The sequence below is a fragment of the Arvicola amphibius genome, chromosome 7 (genome assembly GCF_903992535.2).
Source record: "Arvicola amphibius chromosome 7, mArvAmp1.2, whole genome shotgun sequence".
In the NCBI taxonomy this organism is placed as follows: Eukaryota; Metazoa; Chordata; class Mammalia; order Rodentia; family Cricetidae; genus Arvicola; species Arvicola amphibius.
Window position 1 is genome coordinate 3,131,063 of NC_052053.1, and position 23,843 is coordinate 3,154,905.

Consider the following 23,843-nt stretch of genomic DNA (forward strand, 5'->3'; position numbering starts at 1 on the left):
ATGAAGCTTTGTACTGGAATGTACTCCATTTCCTTGACTCTTAGAGACAGCATCCGCTAGAGATGCAAGATTATTCGGCTTTCTGGGCCACTCATGGATTCACTACACTTCTTCATATCTATTAAAGGTTGTGTTTGAATCTCTGGCTACACAGTGAAGTAGAAGTTAACTACTTATAGCAGAAATGGACACACTCAACTGGTATCATTGACCTAAAAGAAATGAGATTTTTTTTATTTTTAAGTTTTAGTAGTGAATTAAAATGGAAGGCTGTAGAATGCTTTCGCAGCAATTGGAGTGTTCTCAGAATACCGCTAATAGAACGGAAGCCTAATATCTTTGCCAATATTCACTTTAACCATAACAGCTGCTGAGCTCCACCATTAGCTACAGTTTTATCTTAAAATTGAGATAATCATTTTGAGAAGCAAATAAATTGCTTTATATGAAACTTGTGTTGCTTGCCTCCTTATTGAAGTTCCTTGACAATAATAATAATACAGCTGCTTTCTTGTTCCTTACATTTCAAATAAAATAAATGGTAGGAAAATATATTATAAAAGAAAATAGTTTATTCAGTATTTAGATTTGGCTTTCTGCAAGTTAGAAACTTATGAGTCTCAGAAAGTTAATATAAAGTTTATACTAAGATATACTCATAATGATCAATTGTTCTAATCATGTTGCAATAAAATTTGAAATTTGTTTCTCAGTAAAAGATGAACAAAATATATTTTTAAAAAATATTTTTATATTTTAAAATACAGTTTTAAAAAAATCTGAACTTGTGAATTTTGCAGTCCCTTGTGTAGTTATTTGTAATAAATGATAATATATGAGACTTGTTTAGAATTTTATCAGATCCTTAGGGCTGTTATTAGCAATGTGAATCTGGAAATTGTGAAACATTATTTCTGATGATGTAATAAACAGGTTAGGAGTACAAAAGTGACTTATCTAAAGTATTATTGTCATCAGCTGAAAACTAAGCTCATATGCGGCTTTGCTTCATGTGTGTTTTTTCTGAATGTACAGCCATTTGTTTTCAATTCACTGTGATCCCATTGCTCAACATTCTGTGTTCATTAACCCTTCACAATCTCCATTCTGTATTTGTGTGACTAAGAGGTCACCTTAACTATAGTAGGGATGGATACAGGCCAAAACTGAAGTTAAATGACTAACTTGTAACACAGAAGTTATTATATTGATGGAGACATGGTCCTGACTGGAAAAACAAAGTATCCTGCTTTTGAAATCTACATGGAATTGAACATGTTAAGTGCCCAAGAGCTCATTCATAAAGTTGTAATTTATGAATCTGGACTGTAATTTATAATCTAGATATATGATTTTGATATAGACCGCTCTTTGACCTCAAGTTCACAGCTATTGACTTATTATGCTTTTGAGAAAAGCAAAATATACCCAATGATATCTTCCTGCTTGTGCAACACTTAGTTTAAGCACTATATGATAAAATAGTGGATTATATGAGACAGATACATGTTCTTCCATATCACAGTTTAAGACAATAATTACCTGTCTCCATTATTTTATATCAAGAATTTTGGACAATGTTGACAGATAGGTTTCAGTTAATAATACACATGGGGGATATGGGTAAACATTTCAGGAGCTTTCTGATGTTATTCTCAGCCTACATAATTTGAAACTGGCACTTAGACTTTTAATACCACACATTTTTTTTTTCTTTTAGAAGAACATTGGAAAAATTTGAAACGTTTTCTAAAGCATAGTGAGTAGTCAGAAAGCAAAAGTGCTTCTCCCTAGCTGTAGGATCTAAGATCACATTACACATACATGATTTATTCTTGACCTACCAGATGGCAACCTTTGGTAGGATCAGAATTTCCAAAGAGTATTAGTGGAACATTTTATATATGAATGTGTGTGTGTATGAACTTGTGTTTGTGTGTGTGTGTGTGTGTGTGTGTATGAGTGTGGGTATGTATAAGAACAGAGCAGTAATTTCAACATTGGGGGAAAGAATTTGTTTCTCCAAATGACATTTATTCTAAATAGACATTAAACTGCATTCTCTACAGTTTTTACTGGGTGTGTGACACACATATGTAAATGCAAAATGTCCAAATGGAATCCTTGTTCTATGTAAAAGTTTTCCATCCAAAATTTACAACTTGACATTTTGTCTTCAGTGGATGCTTGCACTTTGACCTTTTACTAAAGAGTGTTAGGAGGAGAAAGAACTTTGAAAATTTTACAAACTGATGTTACAAATTGGCTTCACAAGGAAACATTTTAATAACTAGTTTATGCTAACACTGGCAGGTTTTACCTTCCAATCATTTGGTTCTTACATCATAGAATTTTTACTGACCAAATGGAATGAGGGTATGTTGCTCATAGCATTTCACATTGAACTAGTCTTCAATTTGTCAAAGGATTTGAAAATACTTTACTTATTTACTAAAGTATCATTAGAAGATGCTTTCAAATCACAGCTGTACTTGCAAAGCTGTTGAAGTTGAGATTAAATAAATTATTGACAATATCCTTTTGTTTTTATGTAAAATATTTTAAATATTAATAATCTTACTTTCAGTGAAATGTAATGAATTATCTTCATATACAGAAGCTAACTATATTGACTATTGTACTATAATAAGCATCATGGCAGGGCACTTATCACTTACTATACTTTATTAAAAATTAAACTTGGACTCCCAGGTTATTTGAAACATAACCTAGGAGCATTATATTTAGAGGTATACAATTCAATCTGAAATGATTTGGTGAAGTCTTTATAGACTATTTAATATGTATTAGTGATAGAATTAGAAATTCTTTTCTTTGTTTATATCTATTTTTCCAGGAAATGTATGCTTAAAATCTTAACTTTGAGTCTGAAGGTTAAGAAACAACCTCATGCCCACATGGTTGTGTAATACTCTTTGAAAAGAAACAAAGTGCTTCTGTGAGGCTAGAAAAGTTAGAATAAAATTATTATTTCACAATCACATAAATAATTGTGTTTGATATACTGAAACAAATTTAGCAGGTGGGTTTATATTAGGAATTTTTTTATCATTAAATGTATACTTTTGCCTATATATCAATGGCTAACCATGACGGCAGATTTTGATGCTGTACTCTCAGAAAAGTGAAACTTGCCTGATAATCATTGGTGAATAAGGGAGAAACAGAGGCTGGAGAGAAAAACTGGTGGCTAAGAACGCTTGCTTTACTGAGGACTCCATTTGATTTCCAGGACCTACATGGCACCTTTTTATTTCCTCCCCATTTTAAACTTAAATTAGTCAGATGATTTATTATAATGCCGCTATCAGCTAATGTATATCACTACCTACTATACTGAGCTAAAGGCTACAGTTTTTTTTTTTTAATTGAAAGTAGATTTTTTTTTCATGCACTATATTCTGATTATGGGAGCTTCCAAGATCTTCACCATCTTCCTCCCATCCGAATCCACACTCTTTTGGTCAGTCCTGTTTGGTTCTAGTTTAGGTCTCTGGGGTAGCCAGCCTCTGGTTCCTGGCTCTCCAGGCAGTGCCGAGGTGGGCTCCCTCTTGTGGTATGGGTGTCAAGCTAGACCAGTCATTCATTGGTTGGCCACTCCTACAAGCTCTGTACCACCTTTAGCCCAGCAAGTCTTGTAGGCCAGACAAATTGTTGGAGGCTTTGTGGCTGGGTTGGTGTCCCAGGCCCACCACTGGAAGCCTTGCCTCTTTACAGGAGATGGCTGGGTCAGGATTCCTATTCTCTTTACTGGAGTTTCCATTGCATTTGGGTTTCTACCTTGTCACTGAAATGTCCCCCAATTCCAGTCGTCTCTCCTAGTACTCCCCCTCCCCTTTTCCTTCTGTTTCTTTCCCTATTTACCTGCAGATCAACCTCAGAATCTTCTCTATTTCCACTTCTCAGGGAGATCTCCTTGTTACCTAGCCACTCTGGGTCTGTTGATTATAGCATGATTATTTTTTATTTAGAGTTGATATCCACTTATAGTACCATGTTTCTCTTTCTGGGCCTGAGCTGGAGAGATGACTCAGCCACTAAAGTCTAATCTCACAAGCAAAACTATGATTGTTTGGAAGTATTTATATTTTTAAATTTTAGAAACATTTTTGGATAATTGTTACTAATTATTCTTTGAATATTGTTACACTGCATCTATGAAGACATGGGCTACTAGGCTTTTCTATGGGATGTTTTTTAATGAAATTCATTTATTTGTTTATCTTTTCAACTTCATCTTGATTCATATTTTGCAAGGTTACATGTCTTGAAGAATTTATCTCTTTCCTTCAATTATGCAATCTATTGTATAGCATTGTTCATAATAACTCATTGTAATTGTTTTGTGCTTCTGAGGTCTATGTTCTAATTTTCTACTTCATTTAGATCTTATTTCCTTTCATAGGTTAGGTAGGATTCTTTTATGCTTTTTTCAAAGAAACTTTTCATTTGCTGACTTTTCTTCTCTATATTATGTATTTCTGTTCTGATATCTATATTTCATTTCTTATTTTTGGATTCATTTGTTTTTATTTTTATGAACCACCGGGAGAGAAACTGATCATTTTTTCAGCTTTTTTTTCATTTTTTAAAACAATCTTTTATTTTACATACCAATCCAAGTTCCCTCTCTCTCCCCTCCTCCTGCTCTCCCTACCTTCCCTCCACCCCACTTCCAGTCCATTTCTCAGAGAGGGTGAGACCGCCTTGGGGGAGTCAACAAAGTCTGTCACATCACTTAAAACAGAACCAAGATACTCCTCTCTGTATGTAGTAGGTTGAGCAAGGCATTTCTCCACAGGGAATGGGTCACAAAAAGCCAATTCATGCACGAGGGATAAATACTGGTTCTAGGGCCAGTGGCCCCACAAACTGCCCAAGGCACACAGCTGTCACCCACATTCATAGGACCTACTTTGGTCCCATGCAGCTTCCCCAGCAGTCAGCCCAGGGTCAGGGAGCTGCCACCAGCTGGGCTGGAGAGAAGGTCTGGTGGTCCCTTCATCATTAGTGGTGATATTTATCTGTTTAACATTCCTCTTCAGTGCTTTTTCTTTGAATCCTGTCAAATCTGTTTTATTATATTTTGATTTTCATTTTTCTCAAGGCATGTTAAAAATCCATTTTTGATTTCCTACTTGGCTCAGTATTTGTTGAAAAGAATTTTGTTTAGTTTCTATGGATTTATGGATTTACCAGAGTACTTTTTGTTATTGGTTACTTTAAATTTCATTATACTGTGTTCAGCAAGGATACTTCAGAAGACCAGTCTATGAATTTGATGAACATTGTTTAAAAAAAATCCTCAAAAAATGGGTAGAAGATTCCAGGAAAATTCCTGATTTTCAGTCCATACTGGAAGCTGAGCCCTAATGTCAAAAAACAAATGTAGCAGTGGCCAGGATGGGCCAGGTGAGTCTGTCACCAGAGTAATTAATAACAAGCAGCAAAAGCAAAGCTTTTATCTGGGCTGCTCAGATTTTAGAGCAGCTCTTCCTCTTCAAATGACCCAACCGTGAAAGCCCCTCCCAGGAGTGCCCAGCTATTTGCCTTTTAATTGATTGCAGAATTCATACAGTTCTTGCATATAGCTTCCTTATACTTTCTTTACCCCATCCCTTCTTTTACTTATTATTAAAATTAGAATCAATATTTTTAAAATTCCTAGTTAATACTTTTAATATCTTTGATAGTAAATCTTTGTCAACACAAACCCAGACATATCTGGGAAGGGAGAATGTTAATTGAAAAAGATGTAGCTGCAAGATTGGTCTGTAGCCAAGTCTTGATTTGATTATTGATCGATATGGATGGACACAAATCACTGTAGACAGTGCCACTTCTGTGCAGGTGGTCGTGGCTTTTGTAAGAACGTAGGTGAAGCAACTGAGGAGCAAACCAGTAAGAACCATTCCTCCATGGATTCTGCCACAGTTCCTGTTTCTATGTTCCTGCCCTTGACTTTTCTCTATGATTGGCCTTTTAGGCTGAGAGTCATAAGCCATAATAAAAATTTTCTTCCCAAGTTGATGTTTATCCAAACAAAAGAAACCTAACCAGGATGGTATCTCAGTTTCTTTTCTAACTTTAACAGTGATAGAAATAAAAGTTCAGAAATAACACTTCGGAGGTGATGCAACTGTATGAATTGCTGAGACATGAACTATCTGAATGTGCCTTAGTGGAGAGTTTGGTTGATAATTGTGTTGTATTGCTCATTGGCTCTTTCATTTACTTGATAACCATCATAATGATATATCTCTTAAAAATTTAGCAGGAAAAAATCCATTATTCAGTTCCAGCATGTATATTTCATTCCTTGATTTATTAAAATTTTAATCCCTTGATGTCACAGCATACAGATAATTACTAAGTTCAAAGTTTTACTTAAATTCCTATAGAAAGCCCTTATTATACCCACAAGTTGAATCATTGATATTTATGGTGTATATGGAAAATGGCTATAAAGTTAACTCAATAAAATTTTGAAGTTTAAAATAAAGAAATGATAATTTCTTTAAGAGTCAACTAGTTTTATGCCAATTTAGACACTATGTTCTCTCTCTCTCTGTATGTATATATGTATATATGTATATGTATATATATGTACATCTATATCTACAGGTGTATGTATTGACAATTATGGTACTGCATTTATACATTTTTACATATTTTATATAAATTAATATTTCTATGTACGAATTAAAATCAGTACCAAATGTAACATTGACAAAACAACTACTAACCCTACGGTTCAAGGAACACTGTTGAAGGGGGCAGAGATACTGTAGAATCCAAGGAACAGAAAATGTGTCGTGACGCTGTGTCTCCTGGTAATTTCAGGTGTTACACCCATTAAGTTTCGTCAGCATGACTGACCATAGCTGGCAGGGATGACAACAGTAGGCATGCCAACATGGGAGGGAGAAACAATCCAAGGTTTCCACCCTTCACAAGGAACCACAGGAAGCTAAGGAAAGCTGAAAGCAGGAGAAATAGGCTTACCCAGGAAAGAGCACACCGACTGTTATTCAACATCAAGTGGTCAGTCCTGAAATTATGCATTCAAGTAATATTATACAGAAAGGACAGGTTATATGTATGAATATATACGTATACTCATATACATACATTCTTGTAACAATAATAGAAAAGAACAATGAATTTGAAAAAGAGCAAGGAGGAGTTTATGGGAGTGTTTGGAGGGAGAAAGGGGATGGGGGAAATGATGTGATTATAATCTAAAAAGTAAAATAATGAAAAAAAAATTGTTAAAATACAAGCCTTCATCTAAAGTATATAATTTAAGTTTAAGTATTATAAAAATTGGACAGCATGTTCTCCTTTAAATATCATTTTATTTTATAGGGTATCACTTTAGTGCTTATCCTGGTGAGGTGGCGAGGATGATTTTGGAATACTGCCGCTAGATCGGGAGAACACCTTTGACAAAGTTGAAGATACCTTGGCCAGCACTTTAGACCCTTGCTTGGAAATAGTGTTCTTGGATGTTTCTGTATAAAAAAAGATGATATTAGTGAACTGAGAGACAATTGGAATAATTACTTTACAGCAATAACTTAGAATGAAGAAGCTGGCATGTGTAAGTTTATCTGTGGAGACCCAGGATGGCTACAGTGTTTTCACTCGTCTTTTCAGGCATCCCCTTAGGAATCACGCACAGTGATGCACACTGGTCCTCCTGTCTGTTCTCATGCCAGTACCAGGCTGTTTTCAGTACTGTAGCTCTGGAGTAGAGTTTGAAGTTCATTCATGCATGATGAACTTCAGTGAGGTCAAAGACCTTGCTTAAAGCAATACAGGTAAAATGAGTCTAAGCTATGAATACGGTTCAGTAATTTGTCCTCTCATGGTGTAGTATCTACTTGACCTTGAGGCATCTCCATTAAGTGTGCAAAGCCCACTTCTTGTCCCTCCTGAACACTATTTGAAAGGGCCTAATGAGTTGAAAATGGAGATACATTTCAGTGCTCTGTGTGTGGGTTCTATTGCAGAGTATGCAAGTATGAGAAGATATACGTTGTAAGAAGAAATATCTTCAAATGCTGTAATTTCTCTATCTTGTGTAAATTTCCTTTTGAATTCCATAGATATAATTCATTGTCCTGTGAGATATGACTTATAGATAATGAAAATGTCAGTACTTGCATTCAATTTTCTGAGTCTTTTAGCAAATATCTCAATTTATGATAACTTGTAGTAGATCTTGAGAACACATAGGCTATCAAAACTCAACATCTTCCTAACTGCAATATATAACTTTCAAAATCAGCAATCTTTTTTTTTTACATATAAATATTTGGTTTTTCTCTCTTTTTAAAGAAAGCTCTTAAAAGGTTGCTAAGCATCTATCACTCTAGTGACCAATGGGTCCCACCAGCTCCACTGAGGAACAGTCCTTCTTACACTTTTATTACATCATCCATCTTGTTCATGAAGCCATGCTTCTTGTGAACAGTGCTGCTTCTGAATGACCATGGGCCCAGTGAATCTGGAGCTCTGTGTATTCAGCACCTGTGTGACCTTGGAGAGCTCACTATGGTTTTCCTCAGTTATTCCCATTTAATCCTTTAGTACCATTTGAATGGCTGCGGCCTAACAAATGTTAGTTTGGTCATCTGTTGGTCCTTGGTATCCAAATTTAAAGGCAATTTATATAATAAACTGTAGACTTTTATGCAAATAGTATGAATATTATATCAATACCACATTAACAATATCCAATACAAGGGCCACTCATCCTGGAAAATCAATGATAAAAATGTCTGCATTCACAATAAAGTTAATAAGAGTTTAATTTCATTGGCAGTTAAAAGTTACTGTATGTAGTTTGTACCTGGAATGTTTTCCTTTGAGGGATGTGTACTGCTGGCCGCATTTTTTGATCCTTCAAAGATAGTGAGAAACTGCCAAGACAAATTGGCATACTTAACTATGAACAGTAAAGATTACATTTGCCAACAAATACCCAAATACATATCAACCATTGTATAATTTCATGCAAGTGAAATCTGTGTTCTTCTGCTTCAAATAAGCTCTCTTTGAGGCTCAAGGAAGTAAACTTGCAAGTTAGAGTTCTGAGGACTTGCCTTTCGATGGGTGATGACCTTGCTTTAACCTCATGACACCCAAAGGCTGAGCTCTCTTGACTCTTGTAAATTGTCACTTGCCTACCTCTTCCTTTGCGTTGATTGCAATGCATTGCAAACATGTTTCTGAGACAAGGTAAAATGATAAGGGAGAAGCTAAAATGCTTCATGTCACAGCTATCAACTTTTCTGTGGAACGTTTAGCAATTTACATGTTCTGGTACAATAGAAGTCACTTGTTTTGGTATTTCTAGAAACATGCCAGGTACTTGTTTTATTCTGGAGACTTGTGCCATTTCTCTGAATAAAGAGGAGTAACTGTCCCTAAAGGCTAGATGTGGCCACTGCCAAGACTCAAGTTCTCAAAATCTTTGTATACCTTCAAGTGCTCAGATAGTCATGTAGGTATTGCCTTTGCTAAGTCTCTCTGTGTATCGAAACAGGGTTTCTCTGTAGCTTTGGAGACTGTCTTGGAACTTGCTTTGTAGACCAGTCTGGCCTCAAACTCATGGGGATCCGTCTCTCTCTGCCTCCCACCCGAGTGCTGGGATTAAAGGTGTGTGTCACCAGAACCAGGCTAGCTTTTGACTCTTAACAGACCCTCCCCCTTTAATCATCTGGTGAAAATGCCCAGGGCGCTAGTCTTCTTGCATGTTATGTTTCATACTCTTCAGGATTGCATCTACTTCCAATGTTCAATGCAATAGACAAAGAACAGAAACAAAACAACAGGTCCACCCCGTAGTTTTCATCAGCCTGGAAACTTTATGTACTCTGGTAATTTTAGGGTACATCTTATCTTCATGACTGGCACTTGCCATGGTAGCAGGAAAAACAATCCACTCTCTATCCCCATGGGTTAAGTAAGTATCAAGGCCTTCCAAGCGAACTTCATTCTATTTTTCCTTTCTATGAAATTTCAGTGTTCTGCCAGGAAATAGTGAAAGAAAATTTAAGAAATGGTATTGACTTCTCTTTGAAATTTGATTTCCAAACCAAATTTCTATTCTTTATTTTCAGATCCTCAGTATTGTCCAGAGCTTTCAGCTGTAATCAACTGGTGCCTACATGAGTGTGAGGGTTGCTTACTCAACTTTCCTTAGAAATGCAATTTCCACAAAAGTTTGGGCATCGAAAAGGTGACAAACAAAAAAGTACAACAGTGGAAAGGTGTAGACTTGCTAGGAGTTTAGCATCAGCCAAAGATTGTTAATGATTCCCAGATCTTAACTCCAGAGCCTCTCTTTCATTGACTTACAATTTCATTTTTTTCCATGGTATGAATCAAATGAGATTGGTGATTGTTAAGTAGATGCTCACACTCATAAAAAAAAGATGAGGTTGAGTGTAGAAGTAACTGATTTCTTTGGAAAATTTATGAAAATATCTTTAAGCATGATATAGGATTTTATGGACTGGGTCTGAAATTTGTACTGTACTGTAAAGCTGGTGAGTTGCTGGTGAATTTGTGATTCTGTATTCATGTATGTGGGAGAAATTATGAAACTGGATTAAAATAAATCAAGAAGATACCATGAGAAAGAACAAAACAAAGAAAAGATACAGCAGGAGCTCAGAAAAGGGTTGAGGAAGAGCAATATTCCTCAGCCCACACCATGTAGTAGTTAGCTGTATGTGAAGAACCAGTCTGTAGGAACATGGGAACATGGGTGAAACCAGACATTCATAGCCCTTTTGACTCATCTTTGAAGTTACTCTGTGTGTCCTGTTTCCATCTACCAAATCAGCACCGGACCCTTAGCCCTGGGCAGAATCAAGGAACTCACTCCATTAGGGTTCTCTTCAGAATCAGAAAAAGTCATTAATAGAATTGTAGTTAATGTTGAGGATAAGTGGCTTTTTATGCTCACCCAAACAATGAATTATAACAACAACAACAACAAAAAAAAAAAAAACCAGAGAGTCAATAGCTTTCATGAAGGGATGTTTTCAGATATTAAGGACAGGTTTCATTCAAATGGGGAAATTTTACTGTGAAGTGATTTGAATAGTGCCATGTTTCCTAATGTTCCTAAATAATGCTACTCAGACATTGATAGAATTTGAAAATTGAGCTATTTTACAACTGAACCCAAGTGTAGAGAAATCAGAGAATATTGAAAGATATTTACCTGAACACTGCTTGAGTCCCCTGCTTGTGGCTCCTGAATATGTTCTGTAAAAGGCAGGAAAATATTTTTCTTACATATATACATAATTCATTCATAGACACACACACATTTATAGACACATACACATTCATAGACACATACATTCATAGACACACAATCATAAGCACATACACACATATATTTGTTGATACCAATATTTTTACCTCAAATAATATAATATAGGCATACTGAGAAATTATCATTTTAATGACTAGACAGTTGGAACAGATTTAAAACAAGTAAGAGCCCTAGAATGTTGGCAGATGTATTTGCCTTTCATTTGGAAATCATGAAAAATGAGTGTGATGTGCCAGGACAAACAAGCTCTGTGCTTCAGTAGCTACATATCCATGGAAAGCCACTCAATCCCTGTTTGTTTTTTTTTTTTTTTAACCTATAAAAGAGAGATTACCTTAATGTTAGTTCCTAAGGGTCTTTAAACTTTAACATACTTTATATTTATCTAATTAGAAAAAGGTAAGAGAGTCAGACATGGTGACACACGCTTTCAATCTCGGCAGAGGCAGTCTGATATCTGTGAGTTTAAGGCCAGCCTGGTCTCTAAAACAATGTGTAGATTAACCAGAACTACATAGTAAGACTCGGTATCAGCGGAAATAACAAAGTCATGATGCTCCAAAGCAGGGCGTCTTTTGAGCTAATACTCAGACAAAATCCAATGGAATCCCTTTAGATCAAAAAGCTGCCTGAGGTTTCAAGAGAGTTGAACGCATCAGTGAAACGCAAGGAAGCGGCAGTAAGTTTACCAGCAAAATTTCTCAGAGACCCGTGATTAGTAGGGCAACCAATCTGCCAGTAGAGGATCTCCATAGAGTCTTAGCTGCACTGCTTAGACCTTGGTGACAAATTAAATGAAACTGTTCTGACTCAGTTTCTTTATACACAAAATGGAAATAAGACTATTTACTTTGCTATAACATAGAAGACATGATACAGCAACAGGAATCACAGCACATTCAAGTATGAAGTATGCCATATATGTATGAAGTTATTAAAAGCCATCACAAGTGAATATTATAAATTATCTTTTTGGATCAGTATAGATTCTAGCAAAAGAGTAAAAAGAAAAACTTCAAGTAATTTGTTTAGGAATTACTAACTAATTAATTTCTAAAGGATCTGATTTTACTTTATATTTCAGATGACTGAATTGACTTCTGACTTTTTCTTTGAAGTGATTGAGAATATTTCGGTGCGATAAGAGGGCACAAACTGTAAACACAATTTTTTTTTATGTTTCTACAGTGCATACGTTTTGGACTTCCAGGACTGTTAAGAACGCTGTTTTGATTAAGAGGTATATAAAAGTTCCAATTATTTAAGCGACTCAGTTATTCACAGTTACTTGAAATTTTGTTTTATATTTTATGAAACTAGGAATAAGTATGTTCATAAACTCCATTAAAATATATACTGAAAACTCCAGCGACTCACATGTCATTTCAGCTTAAACATCTAATGAAAACCCTAATCTCATAACTCAAACTGTTTTCAATACTTCCTCCCCACTCCTGTAGCTTCTTACAAAGCTTTATCACTCAAACTTTTCAACATCTATGTGCCAAATGCTGTTTTAGGCTCCAGTGGACATCAATTCTGCAAGCTTGCATTTGATACAAAGCAGTCAGGATCAAATAATTAAAATACACAGTCTTTTAGCCAGCTGAAGGAGAGAAAAAGAACGCAGAGCTGTGATCAGGGACTGTGATCAAAGAGATCGCTCTGGGAAGGTGACGTGGAAAAATTCTACAGGTGAGGAGGGAATAGGCAGACTAAGGGGAATGAAAATTCCCAAAATATTGGCAAGTGAAAGGCTCTGTACGATTGAAGGACAACAAAGAGGCCAGGAATCAGAGTTTGATGGAGTAGAGGAAAACAGAGGAAGAGTTATGAAACGTAACTGGGGTGGCGTGAACTAAGGTCTGGTAAACATCACAATGTCTTGAAATTATGTCATTAGTAAAATTGGAAGGGACTTAACAACCTCTGTATTTATTTTATATTCTGATCATTGGATTCATCAACTCAAATTAACGTGTAAATTCCATTAGGATAAACTTTGTCAGCATTATTTACACATGGAATATCATAACAACAAAAAAGAACTTTTTGATGAACCTTAAGATGAATAAATGAAGAAATGACTTGGTCAGTGACAATGTCACTGAATAATATAAGAAATAAGCAAAATTCCAAACATCAACGTTAGGCAAAATAAAATAATACACAAAATTTAACCACAGGGAATGAGGCCTAGTGTGGATTCTTAGACAAAGAGTTGGAGATGTTGGATCTCACCTCCTGCTTGACTGTTTTCAATAATGAAGTCCAGGAATTTGCAGTAAGTAGTTCCTGGCCGGATCTTAAAACCCATGAGTTCTAACTCAGGAATCTCACTGGCGATTACCGTTATACACACATTATGATACGGTGCTGCTGTTCAGACAGAATCACTGCTAACACAGTGAAAATTATTTTGAGATCTAAGTTGAGAGAAGGTGGTTTCTTGAATGGGTTACAGAGTAGTAGTTAGGATAAACTTGTGGCTTGAAATTCAAGGTCATGCTATAGTGAAAATGGCCCTATACCTCTTCTATATATTGTTTACTCTTTACTTCCTGAGTTCTGAGCAAATATTGGAGGAAAGCTTCCTAAAAACGTTGTAATCAGTTCATATAAACTGATATTTAAAAACAGTTCATGCCAGCCAGATTTCAATGTGAACAAGTCTATTTAGTCTTTAAAAGGCCTTTTGCATCTTAATAGGGGTAAATTCTAATACAAGGAAAGCATAACTTTTCGATGAGCTAACTAAATCCAGTTCTAGTCCAGATATAAATTAGCATAGCAACACATATTTCTTTATTCACAGAAGAATGGTCAATGTAAATTTACATATCAGACTAAATTCATGTAAGACAAAGCATTTGGATGAAATGATAATGGATCACTTCCTAAAAGAAGACATGCTTAATGGAAAAGTAAATTAGAATCACTTTCAAATTCAATGGCAAACATTTTCCAAGTAGGAAATAATTAGGTTATCAAAATAATCAAAAAAAGTTACATTTTCATCAATTTCTAAAAGTTAAGAAAAATATCCAACCTTCTAGCATATTAGTCTTCAGATCTGGTTTAAACTCGTCTGCTTCACTAAAATAAAATAAAAAAAGAACAATTTTTAATTTGTTTAACAAATGAAGAAGCTACTAGTTAACAACAATCTGCCATTCTCCGTTTGAAAGCACACCTGGGATAGCATAATGCTAAAACTCAAAATGGAGAATGATTTATAAACTGATATCCCCCACTTATAAATTTATTACTAAATATACATAGAATTTACAACATTAGATCATTGCAAGGTACAGCTTGGAGTCACTGAGCACATTGACAGGGCTGTGCAAACATCGCTCTTGCTTCCAGACATGTTCTGTGCTTAAACACTAGCACCCATTTCCTTTCTTTTCTTCCAGAAAAACCACTATTTTACTTGATATCTTTAGGATTTTGAATGCTCCAGATAAGTAGAGTCAAAATTATATTAGCCATTTTGTGACTTATTCTAATTAATCCATTGTCATCCATATTTTAGTATGTGAGGATTTTCTTCAAATAGTAGATAATATTTAAAAGACTAAGACACCTTTTCTCTTGAAATCATCCCTTCTCATTGGTTTATTGTGAATTGTGCTGGTACTGATACATGTTCACTAGTATCTGTGACAGTACCTGCTTTTGGTTCTTTGTGGAATGTATTCAGAATTGCTGAATCACATGGTAATTCCACGCTAAGTTCTTTAGGGAAAGTCCACACTGACTTTCACAGTGATTTCACAATTTTATAAGTTTAGTATCACTGAGTAAATGCTTCAGTTTCTCTCTATCCTTAATACTTAATTTCTTTTCCCTCTTCTGTTCTCTTTCCCTACCTCTTTCCTTTCAGTGACTGTCATGGTTTCAAACTGGCACCTTCTGTGATTTGATTTACATTTCCTTGGAGACTAATGCTATGGACTACCTTCCATGTGCTGTTCTGTTTGTCCTTTCAGAGGAATTTTCTGTTCAAATAATTTTTTAAAAAAACATTGGTTTTGTTTTTTTATTTTGAAGTATGGGGAGGGGTTTAGATATTGACCTCATGCATATATAAATATAAATTATACACACCACACACATCAAACATACCACATACACTTAAATACATATATGTATGTAAATATTGCAAATACACCATAAACACAAATGTATGTATGTATATATACACACACACACACACACACACACACACATGTACGTGTATTTTTTATTTAATCTTTCTATGCTGACAGCACACTTTCTTTTGCTGACTCTATGGTCATCCTTCAGGTAAAATAGCAATACCCACAAGCACCACTATATCACATTAGCCACTGTCTGATCTGTGACATTTACCCTGGAGAGCAAGTGTCTGGAAAATATGTGGAGGCTTGGTAACTAGAAATGTAGCATGGCATGGTAAGAGAAAACTTGAGACAAGAGATTAAAATCAGAAATGAGAAGGATCTGATTCTGGACACCTGCTTAACGACAGATTTACTAACAGACCCAGTTTTCATCTCAGATTTCTAGACTTGTTCTGCATTAAGTTTTATTTACCCAGAAAGGAGGTCTTCTTGGTTATAGGATGAAGTGCTCATAATTCTATGTATGAAGTAATGTGTTGGTTCAGGAACAAGAATCTCTTCTTTCTGTAAAATCATAGATCAAGTATTACACACAGAGAACTTGATACATATCTTCTCCTCCACTGCATTTTTCATATTCCAATCAAGACGTTAATGAAAAGAAAGTATTTTCTAAATAGGTAAAAATAGAGATGGTCCCTTTAATTCTAATTAAAATTTCTCTTCTAGTGTAAGTTGTTTTGAACTGGTTCTGTGAAGATAATATGTTCTAAATTATGATATTAGATTTTGAACCCATTTTAAACATCAACCTAGTACTGATACTGAAAAAAGGTGACATTTTAAACCTTATATAATATTTTAAACATTAAAATATTTTGATTACTGTTTATTACATTATATTAGAAGAGCAGAGATACAACTCTGAGAATTCCATAAGTTCGTCTGATCAGACATTTTATCACATATCTATTTGTTGGGAAATCCTGTGGTTTTGATTAGACTGAAATTAGATGTGTTTATTTTCTGTGGTTTACTGCAGATTTGGTATTTGTTTAAACACAAAAGTACAAAAGCTATGCTGGGATCTTTAATTAAGGCAATTGTCTCAAAGAAAATCTCCTATAATATGATTTCTGAAAATATTAGTACTTTGGACAAGACTAAACCAGAAGGGTCATTGAGAAGTTTAAAGCATTAATATATGTGTGATATTCAAATTACCACATAAAACTTGCTACATTGAGGTTAGTTGTCAAAAACTATGTAAGAAAAACTTCATTCACCACGTAATTTATGAAGGTAACATATCTATTAAGCAAAAGTCTGTTTTCAGACATGTTGCAGGATATTGGACCACACCAGGTGAACCCTGAGATTACATTAAATATCGGAAAAACCTGTTTCTTGTCGTGATGTGGCTCAGGTATAGCACACACCTTTTATCCAGGAGCTTTCTTCCTGAATATTGTAAACAGGATTAAATAAAGTCAACCATAGGTAAAGAGGCAGAGCAAGCAACCAGTTGACAGGAAGTGAAGATAGAATCAAACCATAGAGAGTAAGGAGTCAGCTGGCAGAAAGAGAGACAAACAGGAAGTAGAAGGGAGGGACATTGAGTCTGAGGTTTTATTGTTTGAGAAGGTGTAGAAGAAAGATCTTTTTCTGCGACATCAGTAGAGGAGGCAGGACAGTCAGGTACTTTTTCTGCCTTTCTGAGCTAGTAGGCTTTCATTCCAGCATCTGGCTCCTGAGTCTTTACTGGTATATCTGACACCGAGATTTAGTTAAAAACAATATTGGTTCCCAATGTTAGGTACAATCACATGGACAGAGAAATCATGCCAGCGGTGAACAAGCTGAGAAGACATCAGATTTGGTAAGATTTGTTAAGTCCTCAAGGAGAAAGTTATGCACTATTAAAAGGAAAAAATCTTCCCTATGTTAAAGATGGGAAGTATCATAAAACTGTATAATGTTACTTTATGTGGCTTGAAAGCAGAAGCAGAAAGTGAAAAGATAAATGACTTAACTGAGGTTCAGATATTATCAATTACTACAAGTTTAATAATTCACAATTTATCGTTAATAGACATAGTAGTTTTTTTTTTGTGTGTGTGTGTGTGCCAAATCTGAAAAGTGGATAGATCAAATACAAACCTTAGAAAGACTTATAAATGAAAATAAGAAAAATGCTCAGACAGAGACAGAGCAATTTAGACAAGAACCTACTGCACCACTGCATGATGACAGTGAAGAGTGTAGTTCACGGTTGTCAGAAAATCAAATGTAGTTTACCAGTTACGTTAAAGAACTACCAGTGTAACACCATCCCCAAGGTTATCAAAAAGTTAAATGGAAGTCTATAGAAACATTAGATTTAAGAAGATTTAAGAAATGGCCATTTCGTATGGTATGCATCCACCCAATGTGAAGCAGATAATAAATTCACGGACAACTTAGAAAATAATTATCCCCCAAGAGTGGAAAAAGTTGGCAATAGTGATCAATATTGGAAGCTGGTCCTTAGTTACAATGGTGAACATGGTAGAAAGAGGAATCTAGGGCCATAGAACAACAAAATAGGGCTGGGGTTATTGATATTTCCCAAGATAAGCTTCTAGGTAAAGGTCAATATGCTGAGTCACAAAGGCATATTGAATTTTTTGATCATGCCTTGGTGCTATGTCATTTAGCATGTTTAAATGCTTGGGACAAGGTTGAAGCATCAGGAAACAGGCCTGAATCATTCACTAAGATTGTGTAAGGCCCCAAAGAAGCCTTCACTGAATTTATTTTTTGCAAAGTTTGATTTAAGCTGTAAATATAATAATATCATATCCAGACGTCAGAAAAAATATTAATTGAATCTTTGGCTTTTGAAAATGTTACTTCAGAATGCAAAAGGGTGATTAGGCTTTTAAAGGCAAGATCAGCACCATTAGATGAATGGATTAGAAATATGGCTGACATCCTCACATTTATGATGTTATTCTGACGAGAAGTAATTTCTAAAAGTTTTAATAAAGTCAAAATGTCAAATGTATTATTTGTGGCATGGAAGGTTATTTTGAAAAGGGGTTGTAGGTAAGACATTCTAGAAACAATGATTTTTCTAGAGATAATCCAAACATAAGGTTCCAGCCTTCTGGTATATGCAGAAGGTATGGCAAAGGCCATCACTGGACTAATGAATTCAGATCAACAAGGGACAGGCAGAGTAATCCTTTGCAATTGGGCAATGCCCTAAGTGGCCTCCCACAGGCTTCAATATCAAATTTGACTCAATCATTACCTGTCAGCATTGGAGAAACTCATCCACAGGGCAATTAAATGGCTTAATGACTGCTTTTAAAAAATGATACTGCTCTGGCTGCAATCAAGGACAGAACAGCTTTAAGACAAAAAAAAATTCAGGAGAGATCAGAAAACAAGTATTTTGGCAAACTGCTCTAAATGAACAAAAACTAAAATTAAATGCTGTTGAAATTGAAGGTGTACTAGACACAGAAGCAGATGTGATGATAATTTCACCAAAATTTTGACCTCCCAATTGGCCTCTTTGGGAGGTGAATATTCAACTTCTATGGATTGGAACTTTCTCTCAAGTAAAACAAAGTGCAAGATGGATCAAGCATATAGAGACAGAAAGACAAATAGAAAAATTAAACTCTGTTGTGGCTAATAGAGCCATGAATTTAAGCAAGAGTGATTTGCTGAAGTAATAGAAAACACAGATTAATATTTCCCCAGTCTCATAAGTCATAAAAGATGCATCTGAGAAAAATATTAAAAGTTATTATCAAGAAGAGTCACAGACCATCCTACATAAAAGGACACAACGGCTGTTGGCCTTTCAACATCACCAGCTGCCCTGCCTTTAAAATGGCTAAATAACAAATCTGTATGGGCGGAACTATGATCTTTGACATCAGAAAAACTACTGGCACTAGAATAGCTGGTACAAGAGCAGCTAAATGTTCGACATATTGAAAATTCCACCAGTCCTTGGAATTATCCCATTCTTGTCATTAAAAAATATATCTGGAAAATGAAAAAATGTTAATAGATTAAATAGTCATAAATAATGTGACTAGCCAAAGGACTCTTTACAGTTTGGAATTCCTTTGCCTTCATTTTTACCTAAGGAATGGTCTATTATAGTTACTGATTTAAATGACTACTTTTTTAAAAAAAAATACAGTATAAAGAAACAGGATAAAGAACACCTTAAAGACCAATATAAAGAAACAGTATAAAGAACAGGATAAAGAAAATTTGCATTCCTAGTGTCTACTTACAATGATGCTCAGCCTGTCAAAAGGTATCAGTAGGAAGTTTTTCCATATGAAATGTTAAACAGCTCCTCCTTGTGTCAATATATTGTACAATAGCCATTAAAACAATTTATAAACAATTCCCTCAATCTGAAATTTAGATATATTGGTATCTTACTGGCTAATTCAGATTCTAATACCTTAGAAAAATGTTTGATGAAGTAAAGAGAACTTTGCCTTTTGGGGATTACAAATTGCTCCAGAAAAAGTACAAAGAGGAGATTCCATCAATTATTGAGGATATAAGATGAGTTTATAGATAATTCAACCACAGAAAGTACAAACTAGAAGAGACCAATTATAGTCTCTTAATGCCTTTTAAAAAATATTGGGAGATATTAACTGGATATGGCCAACAATAGGTATAAATTATTCAATATCTAAATAATTTATTTCAAGCCTTACAATGTGATAAGGAATTAAATAGTCCAAGAAAATTATCAGCTAATGATAATAATTAGGCTGATAATTAGAATTAGCTGTGGTAGAAAGGAAACTATAGGATGTACACATGGATCACTTGGATCCAAAGCTTGATTATATTTTAATTAGTTTGCCTTCTAATCTTTCCTCCACAGGAATTTTTATGCAGAGAAGATCATATCTTAGAATGGATTTTTTTAGTACACAGAGAAAAAATTAAGGACACATGTAGAAAAAAAATTCTAAATTGATTCTGAAAAAAAAAAAAAGCCTTCATCAACTAGCAGGAATAGACAGAGCAGAAATTGTATACATTTTTCTAATGCTGAAATTGCCTCATTATGGGCAGAAAATGAACATTGGCAAAGCATTTGCAGCAATTCTGGGGAAAGATTAACAATAAATATCCAAAAGGCAAGAGACATTTGTCTATAAAAAGAATTTATTGGATTCTTCCTCACATAACAAAAGGGACACCAATTTCTGGAGCTCCCACATTCTATTCTGAAGCAAATAAATCAAGAAAGGTAGGTAACAAGTAAGAAAAAAAAAGCAGCTCAAAGTCCTTATGATTCAGTTAAAAATTCAGAACTGCATTCCATTCTTATAGCATTATTAGATTTTTGTGAATCTCTTAATTTAGTTACTGATTCTCAATATGCAGAAAGCATTGTTTTACATATTGAAACCACTAAATTCCTCCTGGACTGTTTAAAGTTAGTTTCACTATTTATTCAACTACAACAAGTAATCAGAATAATTATTCGTTGTGTATCAGATCCCACATGGGTCTACCAGGCCGTCTAGAACAAAGTAATGATGAAATTGATTAACTATTGGTAGAAAATGTGCTAGAAGCCTCAGAATTTCATAAGAAACACCATGTTAACAGCAAGTGTTTGAGGAAAGATTTTTCTATCACTTGGTAACTAGCCAAGGAAATCATTTAAAAAGTCATACTTGTTTTTTGTTTGTTTGTTTGTTTGTTTGTTTGTTTTATAACCAAACTTCAATACATGTAGAAAGAAAGCCCAAAGGTACTCCCAAAAAAGAAATGTGGCAAATGGATGTGTTTCATTTCGCAGAGTTTGGAAAATTAAAATATGTGCACCATACCATAGATACATATTTAGGATTTCATGAGCAAACGCTTTAAGTTCTGAAAGAGGTTACTCTGTAATTACACACTTATTAGAAGTTATGGCTATTATGGAGATACTTTTACCAATTAAGCTTGACAATGCTCCAGCATATGTCTTTACTAAAACAAAGAAGTATTTTGCAAATTACAATGTAAATAATATTATAGGTCTATCACACAATCCTACAGGGCAAGCAGTTATAGAAAGATCCAATCTTGGACATCAGCTTTGAATTTTCTTCTTAAATAAAAAGAATATTTGTGTTGTCTGGTATTAAAAACACAGTTAAGAGATTTAAAATATTTCAAGTAAATTCAAAGGGTTACTACTTTCAACCTTGATTCCTAATTCTCTAAGAGTTAGAATATTTGGAGCTAACATAAAATATTTGAGCAAGGCTGTGTTAGCCCGTGCCTTTAATCCCAGCAGAGACAGGAAGATCTCTATAAATTAGTTGTTTTCTAAATTCTAGTGTTACAATGAACAATTGTGGGAGCACATGACTTTAATCCTACCACACAGGGAAATAAAATTAGATATTGCTCCTAACTGCTGTGTTTGCACACTATAGAAATCACACATCATGTTCATATAATATTACAAAAACTCTCTACAAGGTTACTAGAAAGGCAACTAATTTCCAATGGGAGCAGGAACAATATTGACAAATATTGAGTCAGTGGAGCCTAAATATGTATATCATTTTTTTTTTTTTGGTGAATTGACAACTGGGGATGTTTCAAAAGTCTGCCAACTTTGTGTCCTTTTGGCCTCTATTGAAAACACTTTCCATATACTGAGAATAAATATGCTCTCTTTTGAGAAAAAAAATCTGGACATTTTACAAGGTATGGGGTACCTGTGATTCAGTCATTGCCAACTGCCCTATTGTCTAAGGGCACCCTTACCATGATGGGTTGGATATGTTCAAGTGCAGAGACCTTCGCAGGCTTAGCTATTTAAGGAGGCATATTGCAGTGAAACCGGTGCCTATCTAAATTCCTTCATGACTAGGATATGGTAGCGAATGGGTCTGTTCCTTCCCACACGGAGGAAATAGCTCAGCTGCCATCCTTAAGCAGCTCATTGCTCCCCCAAAGAGGCACATATTTATCTGTCGGAACTAACAGAGTGGTATTGGCAATACATGGGTTACTGACGGTTCATCAACCACTGATGGAACCAAAACTAATGGAAGATGACAAGCCTATAGAGCAGGGATGGAGTGGCCAATACTGAGGAGGGAAACACAAAATCAGGGCGGTGCTATCGGCAAGCAGAAGGAAAACCTCTATCTTCTCCATTGCACGGTACTTGTGCAATGGTATAATTATAAGGTCATCAAACTAGAAAACCACTAACTGGCAGATAAATGGCAGGAATATCTAATCATTGGGGCATGAATGGAGATGGTGTAACCTAGCAAAACTCAGTAAAGACAGCAAATTTTATGTAAGTCATACAGACAAGACAGAAAAAATATCCAAAATAATGAAGTAGTGGAGAAATTGGCATCATGTTTAATTAAGACTAGAATATTAAAATTTACCAGTGAACAAATTCAGAATAATTCAGCAAGAAAGATTGATTACACATTAGAAAAACTTGAAAGTATACCCCTAATATTAAACAATAAAAGGAAAATGGAGAACCAATTTAAACCAGACAACCCTATGAGAATAACTATTATAAGGAACCTATAGCCAGGTAATGGCTCACACCTTTAATCTCAGAACTTGCAAAGGAGAGGCAGGCACATAAGAATTACAATGATTTAAATTTAAAACATACTTGCAAAATGCAGGCTGAAATTCAAAGTGCATGCCCTTGTGATCTAAAAGTAAGTACACTCAAACATTGAATTTAAACTGTCTATATATACTTAGGTGTATTTAATTTCAAAATTTCAAAAGATGTTTTTATTTAAAAAACAAATCTTTTTCTTTTGCCAAAAAAAAAAAATTGCCCTAAAAGTAAAACATGCAAAAAAAGGAACCCCCAGCGTTTGGGTTCAGGTAGGGGTTTAATTTTTATCTTTCCAAGAGAATAAAAAATCTGACTGACGAATCCAGAATCCAGTGAACACTGGACAAGTGAAACATCTAAAAAACAAAAACAAAAACAAAAACAAAAAAACCCTGCCCCCCTCCCTGCAAAAAAGTAAATTAGCCAAGTGGTATAACCTACCTCCAGCAGGCAGGCCTGAAATCCCAACTTGGAGTCCCAGAGTAGTGACCCCAAAATTCAGCTTCAGATTACAATCTGCTCAGGACATCATTTACATCTTGAGTTCAGATCAGACTGATACATTTTACAGAACCTTGAACTACCAAATACAACCTAGCTGGACATTGTGGAAAGCTCGGCCGAAGTAGCTTCATTATTGTAAATAGCTTTACTGTGTAGAGCTAAAATCCATTCCTTTTTATTTAGACAAAAGTAGGGAACTTTT

At 35.0% G+C, this 23,843-nt stretch overlaps 1 protein-coding gene across 1 annotated transcript in view; it reads right to left on the reverse strand.

Moving 5' to 3' along the window:
• Positions 1-7,398: 7,398 nt before the first annotated feature.
• Positions 7,399-23,843, reverse strand: part of Fsip2 (fibrous sheath interacting protein 2) — a 71,039-nt gene continuing 54,594 nt past the window's right edge. The window contains exons 19-23 of the mRNA XM_038338201.1: positions 15,962-16,053; positions 14,430-14,476; positions 11,264-11,307; positions 8,879-8,948; positions 7,399-7,535 (exon numbers count right to left, since the gene is read on the reverse strand). Coding sequence (XP_038194129.1) covers positions 7,399-7,535; positions 8,879-8,948; positions 11,264-11,307; positions 14,430-14,476; positions 15,962-16,053 — 390 coding nt within the window. The remainder of the gene's footprint in view (positions 7,536-8,878; positions 8,949-11,263; positions 11,308-14,429; positions 14,477-15,961; positions 16,054-23,843) is intronic.